General features: G+C 40.8%; 1 protein-coding gene across 1 annotated transcript; it reads right to left on the reverse strand.

The window, feature by feature from the left end:
* Nucleotides 1-535: 535 nt before the first annotated feature.
* Nucleotides 536-6,045, reverse strand: LOC142661375 (uncharacterized). Its single transcript, XM_075838757.1, has 2 exons — nucleotides 4,889-6,045; nucleotides 536-671 (listed from the first exon to the last, which is right to left on the reverse strand). The coding sequence occupies exons 1-2, from the start codon at nucleotides 5,565-5,567 to the stop codon at nucleotides 664-666; spliced, it is 687 nt and encodes a 228-aa protein (XP_075694872.1). The 5' UTR covers nucleotides 5,568-6,045; the 3' UTR covers nucleotides 536-663.
* Nucleotides 6,046-14,558: the final 8,513 nt, after the last annotated feature.

Consider the following 14,558-nt stretch of genomic DNA (forward strand, 5'->3'; position numbering starts at 1 on the left):
ACATACCCTATGCCAGCAATTATCATGATGGTAACGATGGTGGGTACAGATATCGCTATGAAGACTTTACTGTTTTTAATGTCTTCTGAAATACCGTCTCAGGCGCTGTGATGTCAAGCACGTCAGGCAGTGTGGGACGAGGCTGGTATACCGCTGTTGTTCTCGTTGATCCATTGAGAACTAAATAAAAAATAATTCTTTTTATCAGTATCAAGGGAGTAAAGAAATTGCATTTTAGGTGATTTTAAGACAGAAATAATAATAAAGATATAATATATCAGGACATCACAATTATCTCTCCTCATTATAGTTCATAATAAACTCTTACCATAAAAATGTAGAATTATAAGGGACAGCACCGTCACTAGAAAACTATCTACAAAATACAGTGCGCTGGAGATGAAAGGATGAGCCAAGTGGCAAACTGCTACATCCAATATTCCTACCGGGGAAATCCATCCCTCATATATCAGCGTAGGCCGTCTATGTATTACAGTTCCGCATAGTGGCGGTGATAATATGCACTTACCTCTCGCATGATACACAAGGTGGCTGACTGGCACACCGGATTGCAGCATGGTGGTACACTGGTAAACACCGGACTCGTGCATCTGTATGCCCATGATTTTTAAAAAGCTGTCCTCGGTGACTTTTGGTTCATTTTCACCGGGCTGAAAAGATAATATGGACAATTGTTAGAACCTTCTATGTCTCAATTATTTATATCAATGTCATGGTATCACAAACCCCACAATACTCAATCAAACTGAAATAAAACATGACAACAGTTTCCTTGGATAAAAATGGCCACGGTGTTTATTAAGGGTAACCTAAGATAAAATAATTCGACGAGAATAACCATAAATAATCGAATAAATAATAAAATATAAATATTTTGACCAATAAAAACCAAGTCCGCCCAGCATTAGCTGGGTGACAAACCCCACAAGCCATGACATTACCAAGACATGGCCCCCCCCAAAACACCGCAGCCATTCTTCAATTAAATTCTGCAAGCCCAAATTGAAAATGTCGATACCCACATCAGAAAGATGTATACAATCATTTCTGAACAGCCCGTCTGTGAGGTCTTCAAGGTCACTGTGTCTATAAGAAAGACCACCGAGGACCGACATGTATTTAGACATGGCTCTATTAATCCTTTTACGGATTCGATTCAAAAACTTATAATTTCCAGAGGACCATAGCAGTCTTGGAATAATCTCTGAAAAGGAAATAGTAGCGTCAGGGAAAAAACATTTTATCAAGGCTATATCCCTTCTCATTTCCCAAAGTAGGTCCAAAGTCTTTTCTTTACCTAGGTCATTACCTCCAGCATGGATGATAATTAAATTCGGATCCGGCCAATAAGAACTCAGTGATTTAACTAAAGAAAACACGTTTTTCCATTGCAAACCCCTTACCCCATGCCAAAAAACAGAAAAAACTAGCGGATCCATAGACAAATTTTCTGTATAGGACCTTCTCGCGGCTCTCTTCTGTGCCCAAAATATAAAAGAGTGGCCAAGGATGCAAACAACCAAACGCTTACCTGTAGATATATAATTACACTACTAACAAGTCTGGTCGAACATAAAGTTTAAATCTATTAGACTCCCACCTACCAATTCTTTTTATAATCCCTTCATCAATTCCTAACTGTGCAGCTTCCGTAGCTGCACCTATTCCAAACGAATGGGAGGATATTTTTAAATGCTCCAACTTCAGGGACTTCAAACATTTCTTCAAAACAAAGTTAAACTGAAATCTGGACAGCTGATCTCCATTCTGATGAATCAGAAAAGCAACCCCAAGACTCGGCCTGATTGACAACCAATGTTTAACATTAGAAACTGGGCAAAGAACAGAACCAGAAAACTGATTAATTCTAACCAAACGACCTTTTCCTAATTGATCTGTCTTAGATTTTTTTAACAATAACAAAACATGGTCAACTTTGCAACTAACATCCTGAAATGAAAGGCCCGAGACTGAAACTTTACTCTCTGCCACCAGTTCGCTTATTCTCAAGGCTGCAAAGAACATTAACACAAATGCTGTTCTAAACAAACACACTTCAAAATTATTAAAACAAACTAAATGTAACACATTGAATAATTTTAACAACAAATCTAATGAAATAGGCCTTCTTCTTTCCACAACCGGAGCTGACCTATGGTAACCTTTCAAAAGCTGCTTAACTGGGAAGAGCGAAGAAATAGCCGGACAACTGTTTAATTTAAGAAAGAAAGAGATTGCCTGCCAGAGACTTAGAAATGGAGGCAAATGACAGCCTCCTACTAATCAGGCTACATACAAATTTCAAAACTAGACCTACCTCATTATGAAAGAAATTACAGTTCTCATTAACACAGAAATTAACCCACTCCTTCCAAGCAGCTGAATAATCAGCCCATGTTCTTGGAGCCAAGGATCTCTGAATATTAACATAGATTAGTCCCAAATCAGATTCCATAAATGAGGAGGACACGGAATTCCACAAAGCTCCGCTTCTGGTGCCATCGTTCTGAACCTCCGCCACTGACAACGAGATAATGAATCTGCTATATCATTCTTTTTTCCTTCTATATAGCTAGCTTTCAACCAGATGTTCAACTTCAGACAACATAAAGTTAAATGTCTTAATATCTTAACTACTAATTCACATTTTGAAGATAATGTGTTAATTGCAAAGACCACACCTTTGTTATCCGTAAACAATAAAATTCTCCTATTCTTAAAATAATGACCCCATACAACTATGGCTACCAAAACCAGAAATAATTCCAATAAGACAATATTTGAAGTAACCTTGTTTACACGCCAAACACTGGGCCATAACTCAGCCGACCATTGACCATTAAAGAATGCCCCGTAGCCCATACTACCGGATGCATCCGTAAATAAAGACAAAGAGTCAGAATCCTCAAAATGAAACTGCCAGCAACTGTGTCCATTAAATTTAGATAAAAATTCTAGCCATACAGCTAAATCTTCTTTTAGCTGAACCGTTAACCTAATATGGGACCTAGGTGATTTAAGACCCCTTGTTGAAAAATACAGTCGCTTTGAAAAAACTCTTCCCATAGGAATAACTATAGAGGCAAACTTCAACAAACCTAAAAGTGACTGCATATCACGTAATGAACATTTCTTCCTAGCTAACATACTGACTAAAGAAACCCTTAACTTTAACAATTTTTCCTCTGGTAAACTAAATTCCATTCTCTCAGAATCTATTCTAATACCTAAAAATTATAATGATCTACATGGAAACACAGTCTTCTCTTCAGCTAACGGAACACCAAAAAATTTCATAAACTCAACAAATTTTAACAATAAGGAATAACATAACTCAGAACTAGCATCACCTATAAACAAAAAGTCATCAAGATAGTGCAGAACACCTCCATCTGGAATTTGTTTCTGCACTACCCAATGTAAAAAGGATGAAAATGCCTCAAAATAGAAACAAGATAAAGAAAAACCCATTGGTAAACATTTGTCATAAAAATAATTACCTTCAAATTGAAAACCTAGAGAGTTGAAACCTGCAGGGTTAACTGGTAGTAAACGGAAAGCTGATTTGATATCAGCCTTTGCTAAAAAAGCATTTTGACCAAACTGTCTCAATAAAGAGACAGCCTGATCAAACGAAGCATAGTGTACTGTCGCTTTAGACTTATCAGCATCATCGTTTAATGAAGCCTTAAACGGGTAAGAAACGGAATGAATTCGATTCCTTCTTAGGGACAATTCCTAAAGGTGAAAGTCTAAAGTCTGTAAACGGCGGATGTATAAAAGGACCAGCGATCCTGCCAGTTTCAAGCTCTTTCAGGATTTTCTGATGCACAATATCCTTATGCTGCTGGATGGATTTCAAATTATCCACCCAGCAACAACCAGATCCTTTGAAAGAAGGGATATCAAAACCAAACTTAAAACCATTAAAAATTAAATTAGCTTTCTCCCTGTCTGGGAACATTTCTAGCCATGGCGCCATTCTTATTAATTTCACTGGCGTCCATGCTTTTGGATAACTGTTCTTTGGTACTAGGGGGTTGAGACTGGTTTGCTTTTTTAAAACAGCGACACATTGGGTGCGAACCCCCACAAAAGGAACATTCGTGTTTATACCGACAATTGTTCAACCATTTACACTGAGCTTCATTATAAGCAAAGCAAACTCCTTTCCTCAACGTATTCTGAGAACTAGGCTGCTGCTTGGGCACTGACCTTTGTGGAAGCATTAAACTAAGCCACAAACCAACATCCTTAGTGCCCCATTTCAATGAAGGGTACACTGCCATCTTCTGGCGAAACATTTCATCATAATTGTACCATGCTAAACCACCAAACTGGCGGTAAGCCTCAAGAATGATGTCTACATGCTGGAATAAATTACTAGAATTAATGAAAGACTTTTCCCCTAAAACTGAAGCATAGATACAGAACGCCTGTAGCCAGTTAAAGATTGACTTAGGAGGAGAACGTTTTTTATCCTCATCTTTATCAGACTTACCATCCTGCTTGACAAGAGTCTCCTTCGCAGATGGTAATAAAGAAAATAAATCTATAAATTCGTTCCTCCAAATACGCTCCTTAATTGCTGGCTGTAAATGAAAACCTAATGGCGAAATATCGCAAGACATCACTTCCTTACAACAAGTTTCCTAAACACCAATTCCTTTCTCTAAAACAGGAATATTACTAAAACCAGCATTCTGTAACTGCTGACTACTATGCTTCCATACATCAGCGGGGGAACTAGCAGGAACAGCCGCCTCACTGACCAAATCAGCTAATAATTTTAAAATTTCAAACATTACATTAGAATTGAGGGGAGGGGGGATGGGGTGGGACAGATAAGGGGTAGCTGGCATCTCACCACTCTGTTCCACCTGTCCTGGGTCGGGCACTGCTCCTGCTACATCCTGCTGCGTGCCTGTAAATCCTGGGGAAACTTGCTGACAGGAAAGCTGACTCCTGGAACCTCTTCTTCTCCTTGATACTGGCGGGGGTGGAGAATAAGCCACCCTAGTCTTCCGGCTCCTCTTCCTCGGTTGCAGCTCTGAAGAAAAGTCCTGCGCCGCCTCTAAAACCAGTGAGGCCGGCGCTTCAGCTGTGTCCTCCACACCATCCTTGGAGCAGGAGGGGATAGCCGACCAACATGCTGTCTCCCGTTCTCTGACTAAACTTCTGGCCAGCGGGTTAGCCAACGGCGCCGGCACTTGCGGCGCACTTCCGGCACTGTGCGCCACCTTCTTTGATGACACGGTTGGCCGCCTTCTCTCAAGCTCCGGCACCTGGAGCGAACGTCCGGAACTGCGCTCCACCCTCAGTGATGACTCTGCTGCAGACTTCCTCCTCTTGGCTGCAGCTGATGACGGCACCTCCAGCGACGACCCAGCAGGAGACACTGCTTCCTCTATGTCGTCTTCCAGCCCAGTAAGTTCGCTTCTTCCCGCGTCCTCCCTCGACGGCGCTGCTGCTAGGCATTGCCTCAGCCAGTTTTCTCCTCCTTCCGACTCCGCTCTTCTGATCAGCTCCATCAGCAGGACATCCATGGCGACGGTTCAATCTTCAAAACTGGCTGCTTGACCACGATGAACTGCTCCTTTTATGTCCAATTTTCCCGCCTTTAGGATTTTATCAATGACCAATCAGCTGGCCTCCAACAAATCTGCCTGGAGATAGAATCTGCCAGAACCTGCTCATGCAATTGCACAGCTGACCTAGGTCCAATCAGCTGGGACCAACTCCAAACTGCCCAGAGACAGAAACATCTGGAAACCGGCTCGTGCCACCAGCACAGCTTACCCGGGGGACACCAGGATGGTAAGTACCATTCTAATATAAAATAACAAATGGAGAAAAGAGGGAAAGGGGGAGAGAAAAAACATACCAAGCAAAAAACACATTTTATTAACAACTTATGGGGGCCGTGCGACCATGTGTCCCCCAGGCAATAGCCTGGGGGACCCCTGACATTATCACTGGGAGAGAAACAAACGCCTTGACTTGATGGCCGTATGTACAATGATATCAGGCACTTTCCTGGTTACTTTATCAAAAATCTCCCATTTTACCCTCATTCCCTTAGAAATATGTCAAATATTTACCATGATGAACACATTTTTATAGGGCTCCTGCAGCCTGGCATGCCACATAAAGTTACAGTCTAGATATAGATCTTCATCCTCTGTAACTTGCATAAATATTTCTAGACAGAAAGAAAGTGTTAGAGTGTTAGTTATGTATCTACTCGGCCCCTGCGCTGTACACTACATTGTAACTCACAGTCACTGATATTATTATACCATCTACTTACGTCCACAGTTTATCGTCTCGGCAATGTAAGCTTTTTGATTTTTGCATGGAGAGCAGAAAAGTCCAGTTTTCAAATCTGATAAAAGAAGAAAAATATCAAATATGAGTGTTTTATAAGATTTCTTTAGAATAAATATCATAATCATGTGTTGACGTGTATCCCCTGTCACATGGAGAAAACACAGGCTGCCACAAATGGCGCTCCTATTCTACTAGTGGCTCCTGCAGGATTATCATTGGACAGAATCACATCAATCTAAATTTCCTTCTGTTTCAGTAAATCAGATTTTCCGGCATGAACTATGGATTATTGGAAGTGTTCTGCAAATTTACAGAGTGGACAGTGAGCGCTTTGTGTCCGGTGTTTATTACTAATTTAACCCCTTCCCTCTTTAGCCACTTTTGACCTTCCTGACCGAGCCTCATTTTTCAAATCTGACATGTGTCACTTTATGTGGTAATAACTCCGGAATGCTTTCACCTATCCAAGCGATTCTGAGATTGTTTTCTCGTGACACATTGGACTTTAAGTTACTGGCAAAATTTGCTCGATATGTTCAGTATTTAATTGTGAAAAACACCAAAATTTAGCGAAGAATTGCAAAAATTAGCATTTGTCTCAATTTAAATGTATCTGCTTGTAAGACAGGCAGTTATAACACACAAAATTGTTGCTAATTAACATCCCCCATATGTCTACTTTAGATTGGCATTGTTTTTTGAACATCCTTTTATTTTTCTATGACATCACAAGGCTTAGAACTTTAGCAGCAATTTCTCACATTTTCAAGAAAATTTCAAAAGGCCATTTTTACAGGGGCCAGTTCAGTTGTGAAGTGGCTTTGAGGGCCTTATATATTAGAAACCCCCAAAAAGTCACCCCATTTTAAAAACTTCACCCCTCAAAGTATTCAAAACAGCATTTAGAAAATGTCTTAACCCTTTACACATGTCACAGGAATTAAAGCAAAGTAGAGGTGAAATTTACAAATTTCATATTTTTTTGCAGAAATAAATTTTTAGTACAATTTTTTTTATAACACAGAAGGTTTTACCAGAGAAATGCAACTCAATAATTGTTGCCCAGTTTCTGCAGTTTTAGGAAATATCCCACATGTGGCCGTAGCGTGCTACTGGACTGAAGCATCGGCCTCAGAAGCAAAGGAACACCTATTGGATTTTGGGGCCTTATTTTTGTTAGAATAAATTTTAGGCACCATGTCAGGTTTGAAGGGCTCTTGCGGTGCCAAAACAGTCAAAATCCCCTAAAAGTGACCCCATCTGGGAAACTACACACCTCAAGGAAATTATCTAGGGGTATAGTGAGCATTTTGACCACACAGGTTTTTTACAGAAATTATTGGAAGTAGGACGTGAAAATTAAAATCGACATTTTTTCAAAGAAAATGTAGGTTTAGCGATTTTTTTTTTTTCATTTTCACAAGGACTAAAGGAGAAAAAGCACATAAAATTTGTAAAGCTATTTCTCCCGAGTAAAACAATACCCCACATGTGGTAATAAACGGTTGTTTGGAGACACGGCAGGGCTGAGAAGGGAAAGAGCGCTATTTGGCTTTTGGAGCTCAAGTTTACCAGGAATGGTTTGCGGAGGCCATGTCGCATTTACAAAGCCCCTGAGGGGACAAAACAGTGGAAACCCCCCACAAGTGACCCCATTTTGGAAACTACACCCATTGAGGAAATTATCTAGGGGTATAGTGAGCGTTTTGACCCAACAGGTTTTTTGCATAAATTATTGGAAGTAGGCCCTGAAAATGACAATCTAAATTTTTTCAAAGAAAATGTAGGTTTAGCTAATTTTTTCTCATTTCCACAAGGACTGAAGGAGAAAAAGCACCGCAAAATTTGTAAACCAATCTCTCCCGAGTAAAACAATACCCCACATGTGGTAATAAACGGCTGTTTGGACACACGGCAGGGCTTCGAAGGGATGGAGTGCCATTTGGCTTTTCGAGTTCACATTTAGCAGGAATGGTTTGCGGAGGCCATGTCACATTTACGAAGTCCCTGAGGAGACAATACAGTGGAAACCCCCCACAAGTGACCCCATTTTGGAGACTACACCCATTGAGGAAATTATCTAGGGGTATAGTGAGCGATTTGACCCCACAGTTTTTTTTCAGAAATTATTGGAAGTAGGCCCTGAAAATAAAAATCAACATTTTTTCAAAGAAAATGTAGGTTTAGCTTATTTTTACTCATTTCCACAAGGACTGAAGGAGAAAAAGCACCATAAAATTTGTAAAGCAATTTCTCCCGAGTAAAACAATGCCCCACATGTGGTAATAAACGGCTGTTTGGAGACACGGCTTGGCTTAGAAGGGAAAGAGCGCTATTTGGCTTTTGGAGATCACATTGAGCAGGAATGGTTTGCGGCGGCCATGTCACATTTGCAAAGCCCCTGAGGGGAAAAAACAAAGAAAACGCCCAAAAAGTGACACCATTTAGGAAACTACACCTCTTGAGGAATTCATCTAGGGGCGTAGTGAGCATTTTGACCCCACAGATGTTTATTAGAATTGGGCAGTGAAAATAAAAACAATCCTTTCTCTTCAATAAGACGTAGCTTTAGCGCAAATTTTTTCATTTTCGCAACAAATAAAGGAAAAAAAAGAACCCAACATTTGTAAAGCAATTTCTCCCGAGTACGGCAATACCCCATATGTGGTCATAAACTGCTGTTTGGGCACACGGCAGGGCTCAGAAGGGAAGGACCGCCATTTGGAGTGCAGATGTTGCTGGATTGGTTTCTGGCGCCTGTGGGCCCAAAACAGTGGAAACCCCTCAGAAGTGACCCAATTTTGGAAACTACACCCCTCAATGCATTTACCTAGGGGTGTAGTCAGCATGTTAACCCTGCAGGTGTTTTGTAGAAATTAGTGTGAACTCGATGTTGCAGAGTGAAAATTGGATTTTTTCCACAGATATGTGGACAATATGTGGTGCCCAGCTTGTGCCACCATAACAAGACAGCTCTCTAATTATTATGCTGGGTTTCCTGGTTTTAGAAACACCCTACATGTGGCCCTAATCTCTTGCCTGGACAGTCGACCAGGCTCAGGAGTGAAAGCGTACCATGTAAAATTGAGGCCTAATTTGGCGATTTACAAAGTATTGGTTCACAACTGCAGAGGCTCAGATGTGAAATAATAAAAATAAACCCCTGGGAAGTGACCCCATTATGGAAACTGCACCCCTCAAGGCATTTATTAAGGGGTGTAGTGAGCATTTTCACCCCACATGGCGAACAAGAGCAGAGAAAGGGGACACCCCTGCCGAGTTCCTCTAAAGAGTTCAACAGAATGGGATAAGTCCCCACAGACACTGACTATAGCAGTGGGAAAACTATACATCACGTTCACCACATCGATGAAATTACTTCCAATCACAAATTTTGCCACAACCCTCCAGAGAAATCCCACTCCAATGCCCACGTGGTCTTGTGGGTAAAACTGCTGTTTACCTGCAAAACCTACTGGCCATTAACAATCAATTTAAGATCCGCGGCAAACAGCATGTCAGAGCTGTTTTCGGCCGCCTGGCTGCAAGTTCCGTTTGTCCTTATCCTTAGGAGTACTTGGTCTCTACAGTTCTTGATCATTATGGGCTCTTATTGGTATGAGTGGAAATCATGAAAATTCTGCAGTCAATTTTTACACTTTTTTATTAGGGTGGGGATGGGGAAGAAAGGGAAGGAAGACCCTCACAGATAGACTTTGGAGAAGTTTTTGTTTTAATTTTTTTGAGTGGAGGTTTAGGAGATATTTTAGTATTTTTTTTTGCCTTGATGATAAAGGCTGATGGTGATAAAGGCTGGAACTTGACATGTCGCCTCTATACCGGCTCTTCTTCCAGAGGCGCTTTTGATTTTCTTTTTATCCAGCAGATGTAGATGCTAAAAAGAAGAAAAATGAATATCAGTTATTCGATATCTGCTATTTACATGTGAACTCTGAACTCTACTATCCTGAACATAGGTGGAGTGTGTGCAGATGTCCCCTGGTGTGTTCTCTGTACTTCACCTGCTTATCAGTCTCCTGAAAATATCATCTCATCCCTATGTAGTGCATTGACTTCAGTAACTTTAATAGGTTCTGTCAAGTTTCTGTTTTTTTTAGTTTTTTTACTGGGTAAAACAGTGTTGCAGATTATACTATTCTACCTGCCAAGAGCAAAGGAAATCTGACGGGACAGAAGCTAACAAGCCAATTACTGGCTCTCATATGCCATACAATGTAGGTTTTAAAAAAAAAATATGCCAGTGTGAACAGAACATAAATCCTAAGAACGGCATCATATTTAAGTAGTAAAAGTACTGCATCTCCTGATCAATTATTCATGTAGACAACCTGACAAGATTTGTTCAGCTCAGCTACATGTACATAAGTAATGGTTGTTTTTTACATACCCTATGCCAGCAATTATCATGATGGTAACGATGGTGGGTACAGATATCGCTATGAAGACTTTACTGTTGATTTTTAATGTCTTCGGAAATACCGTCTCAGGCGCTGTGATGTCAAGCACGTCAGGCAGTGTGGGACGAGGCTGGTATACCGCTGTTGTTCTCGTTGATCCACTGAGAACTAAATAAAAAATAATTCATTTTATCAGTATCAAGGGAGGAAAGAAATTGCATTTTAGGTGATTTTAAGACAGAAATAATAATAAAGATATAATATATCAGGACATCACAATTATCTCTCCTCATTATAGTTCATAATAAACTCTTACCATAAAAATGTAGAATTATAAGGGACAGCACCGTCACTAGAAAACTATCTACAAAATACAGTGCGCTGGAGATGAAAGGATGAGCCAAGTGGCAAACTGCTACATCCAATATTCCTACCGGGGAAATCCATCCCTCATCTATCAGCGTAGGCCGTCTATGTATTACAGTTCCGCATAGTGGCGGTGATAATATGCACTTACCTCTCACATGATACACAAGGTGGCTGACTGGCACACCGGATTGCAGCATGGTGGTACACTGGTAAGCACCGGACTCGTGCATCTGGACGCCCATGACTCTTAAAAAGCTGTCCTCGGTGACTTTTGGTTCATTTTCACCGGGCTGAGAAGATAATATGGACAATTGTTAGAACCTTCTATGTCTCAATTATTTATATCAATGTCATTATCACTGGGGGAGAAACAAACGCCTTGACTTGATGGCCGTATGTACAATGATATCAGGCACTTTCCTGGTTACTTTATCAAAAATCTCCCATTTTACCCTCATTCCCTTAGAAATATGTCAAATATTTACCATGATGAACACATTTTTATAGGGCGCCTGCAGCCTGGCATGCCACATAAAGTTACAGTCTAGATATAGATCTTCATCCTCTGTAACTTGCATAAATATTTCTAGACAAAAAGAAAGTGTTAGAGTGTTAGTTATGTATCTACTCGGCCCCTGCGCTGTACACTACATTGTAACTCACAGTCACTGATATTATTATACCATCTACTTACGTCCACAGTTTATCGTCTCGGCAATGTAAGCTTTTTGATTTTTGCATGGAGAGCAGAAAAGTCCAGTTTTCAAATCTGATAAAAGAAGAAAATGATCAAATATGAGTGTTTTATAAGATTTCTTTAGAATAAATATCATAATCATGTGTTGACGTGTATCCCCTGTCACATGGAGAAAACACAGGCTGCCACAAATGGCGCTCCTATTCTACTAGTGGCTCCTGCAGGATTATCATAGGACAGAATCACATCAATCTAAATTTCCTTCTGGTTCAGTAAATCAGATTTTCCGGCATGAACTATGGATTATTGGAAGTGTTCTGCATATTTACAGAGTGGACAGTGAGCGCTTTGTGTCCGGTGTTTATTACTAATTTAATATATGGATTTATATAAAGGAATAAAAGCCGCCACTTACCAGAGCATCCACTCTCGGTGCACACACAGCTGCATCTATCCATGTTTTCTGTGAAGAGAGGAAAGTATTTTACTACAACTCTCATCATCCAGTCAGGATAAGATTGTCATTACAATGCCCTCAAAAACAATGTCAGTCACAGCCCCCCCCCCCCGTACATAGTGACAACCACAATAACCTCCCAAAATACAGCAGCCTCTGTTTACTTACATCACGTTCTCTACAGTGCTGCCCGCTCTCATAGTTATATGTAAGTAACCAGTCAGCGGCCGCTTACATGTAACTTTTTTATCCTCTGCGGGGGGAGGTGTGCAGCGTCTATATAGTGCTGTCATCCATGTATAATAGAGGTGTTCTGACAACACCATAAATATATAATACAAATATATTTTCCATACACATGAACGGTAAGTCACAATTCACACATATTATATTAACAATAATCCCGGTTCCTCTGGCCAATGAATAAAACTCATACTATACCTTGATTTCATTTGAGGCATTCTTGGAGTAGATCAAAGACGGTAAACTGGCGATGCACTTGGATCTTTAGTGTGTGCGCAGCATTGTAAGTATAGGGTAAACACTTAAAGAAACAGGCAGCCAATAAGGAGCCTACTTCGACATCAATTCAGTTAACCCTTAGTAAAACAGTAGAACTGCAATAGTCATACAATACAATATCAAACTTTTTAAATCATTCCGTGGTTATGTATAAAGCCCATCTTGTCATTCGTTTACGAAAGCAGCTCTGGACTATAAGGCCAAATACCCATGATGCGTATTACGAGCGTATTTTCCTGCAGCAAATACGCAGCGTAATACAGTACCAGCAAAGTGAATGAGATTTCAAGTAATCTCACCTACATGTTACAGATTTTTTTCTGCACGTAAATTGACCAGCGGTGCATAATTTAAAATCCACCTTATGTCAATTTATCCTGCGTTTCGGCCTAGGAATGGTATCTGACTAGTTTAAAAAACAAATAGCACCAAAATCAGCAGCATAAAACTGCACCTATTTCTGCATCAAAATGTAAAAACTGCACCTGAAAACGCATCAAAAAGCGTTAGGTGCGGCTTTTAGCTGCAGAATTACCTGCATTTACCTGCGGTTTTGATGCAGATTTTCTGCACCAAATTACTCAACGTGTGCATGTAGCCTAAAACACCAAGCCAATTTCAGCAAGCAAAGAATTTTTTATCAGTTTCCCAGTACTATGGTACTTTAAATGGTGGCATTAGAAACGACATCTCCCCCCGCAAAAAATAAGCCCTCACGCCACGGACCTACATAAGCTACATACAACCTATCTGATTATAAGGTCCCCTGAATACGATCCAATGCCGAGGCGGGGCAAGTCTTCTAAAGCGTCTTTAATTCAATCTTCCATCCCAGATATATTTCGCAGAAATTCGTTACCTTCCATACTTCAGGATACGGATTCGGATATGTCAGCATCACAGGCCTCAATGGCGGGTGACTCGGTCCCCTTACCACAGAGATCTACCAAAAGAACCCCACCCTCAATAGCGCCTGATATGGCCAGGGAGGATCATCTTACGAAAGAGGACCTAACAACATGTATGGACGCACTGTACCACAAATTGAAGACCTCTTTCCATACCGAATTACAAAGAGCGACGCATGATCTTACCATGGAAATAACATCAATTGGCACTCGCACAGATCTTCTGGAAACAAAACATGACGAGTTGGTTAAAGCGCACGGCGAACTCAAAACCGAAATTGATCTCATAAAATCCTCTCAGGAATCGATACATCTTCATCTGGAAGAGTTAGAAAACAGATCTAGACGGAATAACCTGCGCTTAAGAGGAGTCTCAGAAACGGTGGAGGATCTCAGGGACTATGCGATACAACTCTTCACATTCCTACTACCGAATGTTCCGACGACTCAATTCCAGATGGACCGTATACATCGGGCGCTGCGACCCAGGCCGGCGGTTGGAGAAAGACCAAGGGACATAGTTCTGCGACTTCATTACTTTACAGTGAAGGAAGAGGTCCTTAAAGCGGCAAGAGAAAAAACTCCACTCTCCTTCAAACAAGAACCGCTACAGATTTTTGCGGATATCTCTCCAGTTACTTTGGAAAAACGGAGACAACTGAAACCTCTTACGGACATCCTGAGAGAGGCTGGGATCAGATATAGATGGGGTTTTCCATTCCGGTTGACCTTTCAATACAAGGGTGCTCCGCATACTATCTCAGCACTGGATATGGGTTGGAGACTGATCACTCGACTAGGCCTCAGAGAAGGGACTCCTACTCCAGAATCAGCTA

This window comes from Rhinoderma darwinii, chromosome 10 (genome assembly GCF_050947455.1).
Source record: "Rhinoderma darwinii isolate aRhiDar2 chromosome 10, aRhiDar2.hap1, whole genome shotgun sequence".
In the NCBI taxonomy this organism is placed as follows: domain Eukaryota; kingdom Metazoa; phylum Chordata; class Amphibia; order Anura; family Rhinodermatidae; genus Rhinoderma; species Rhinoderma darwinii.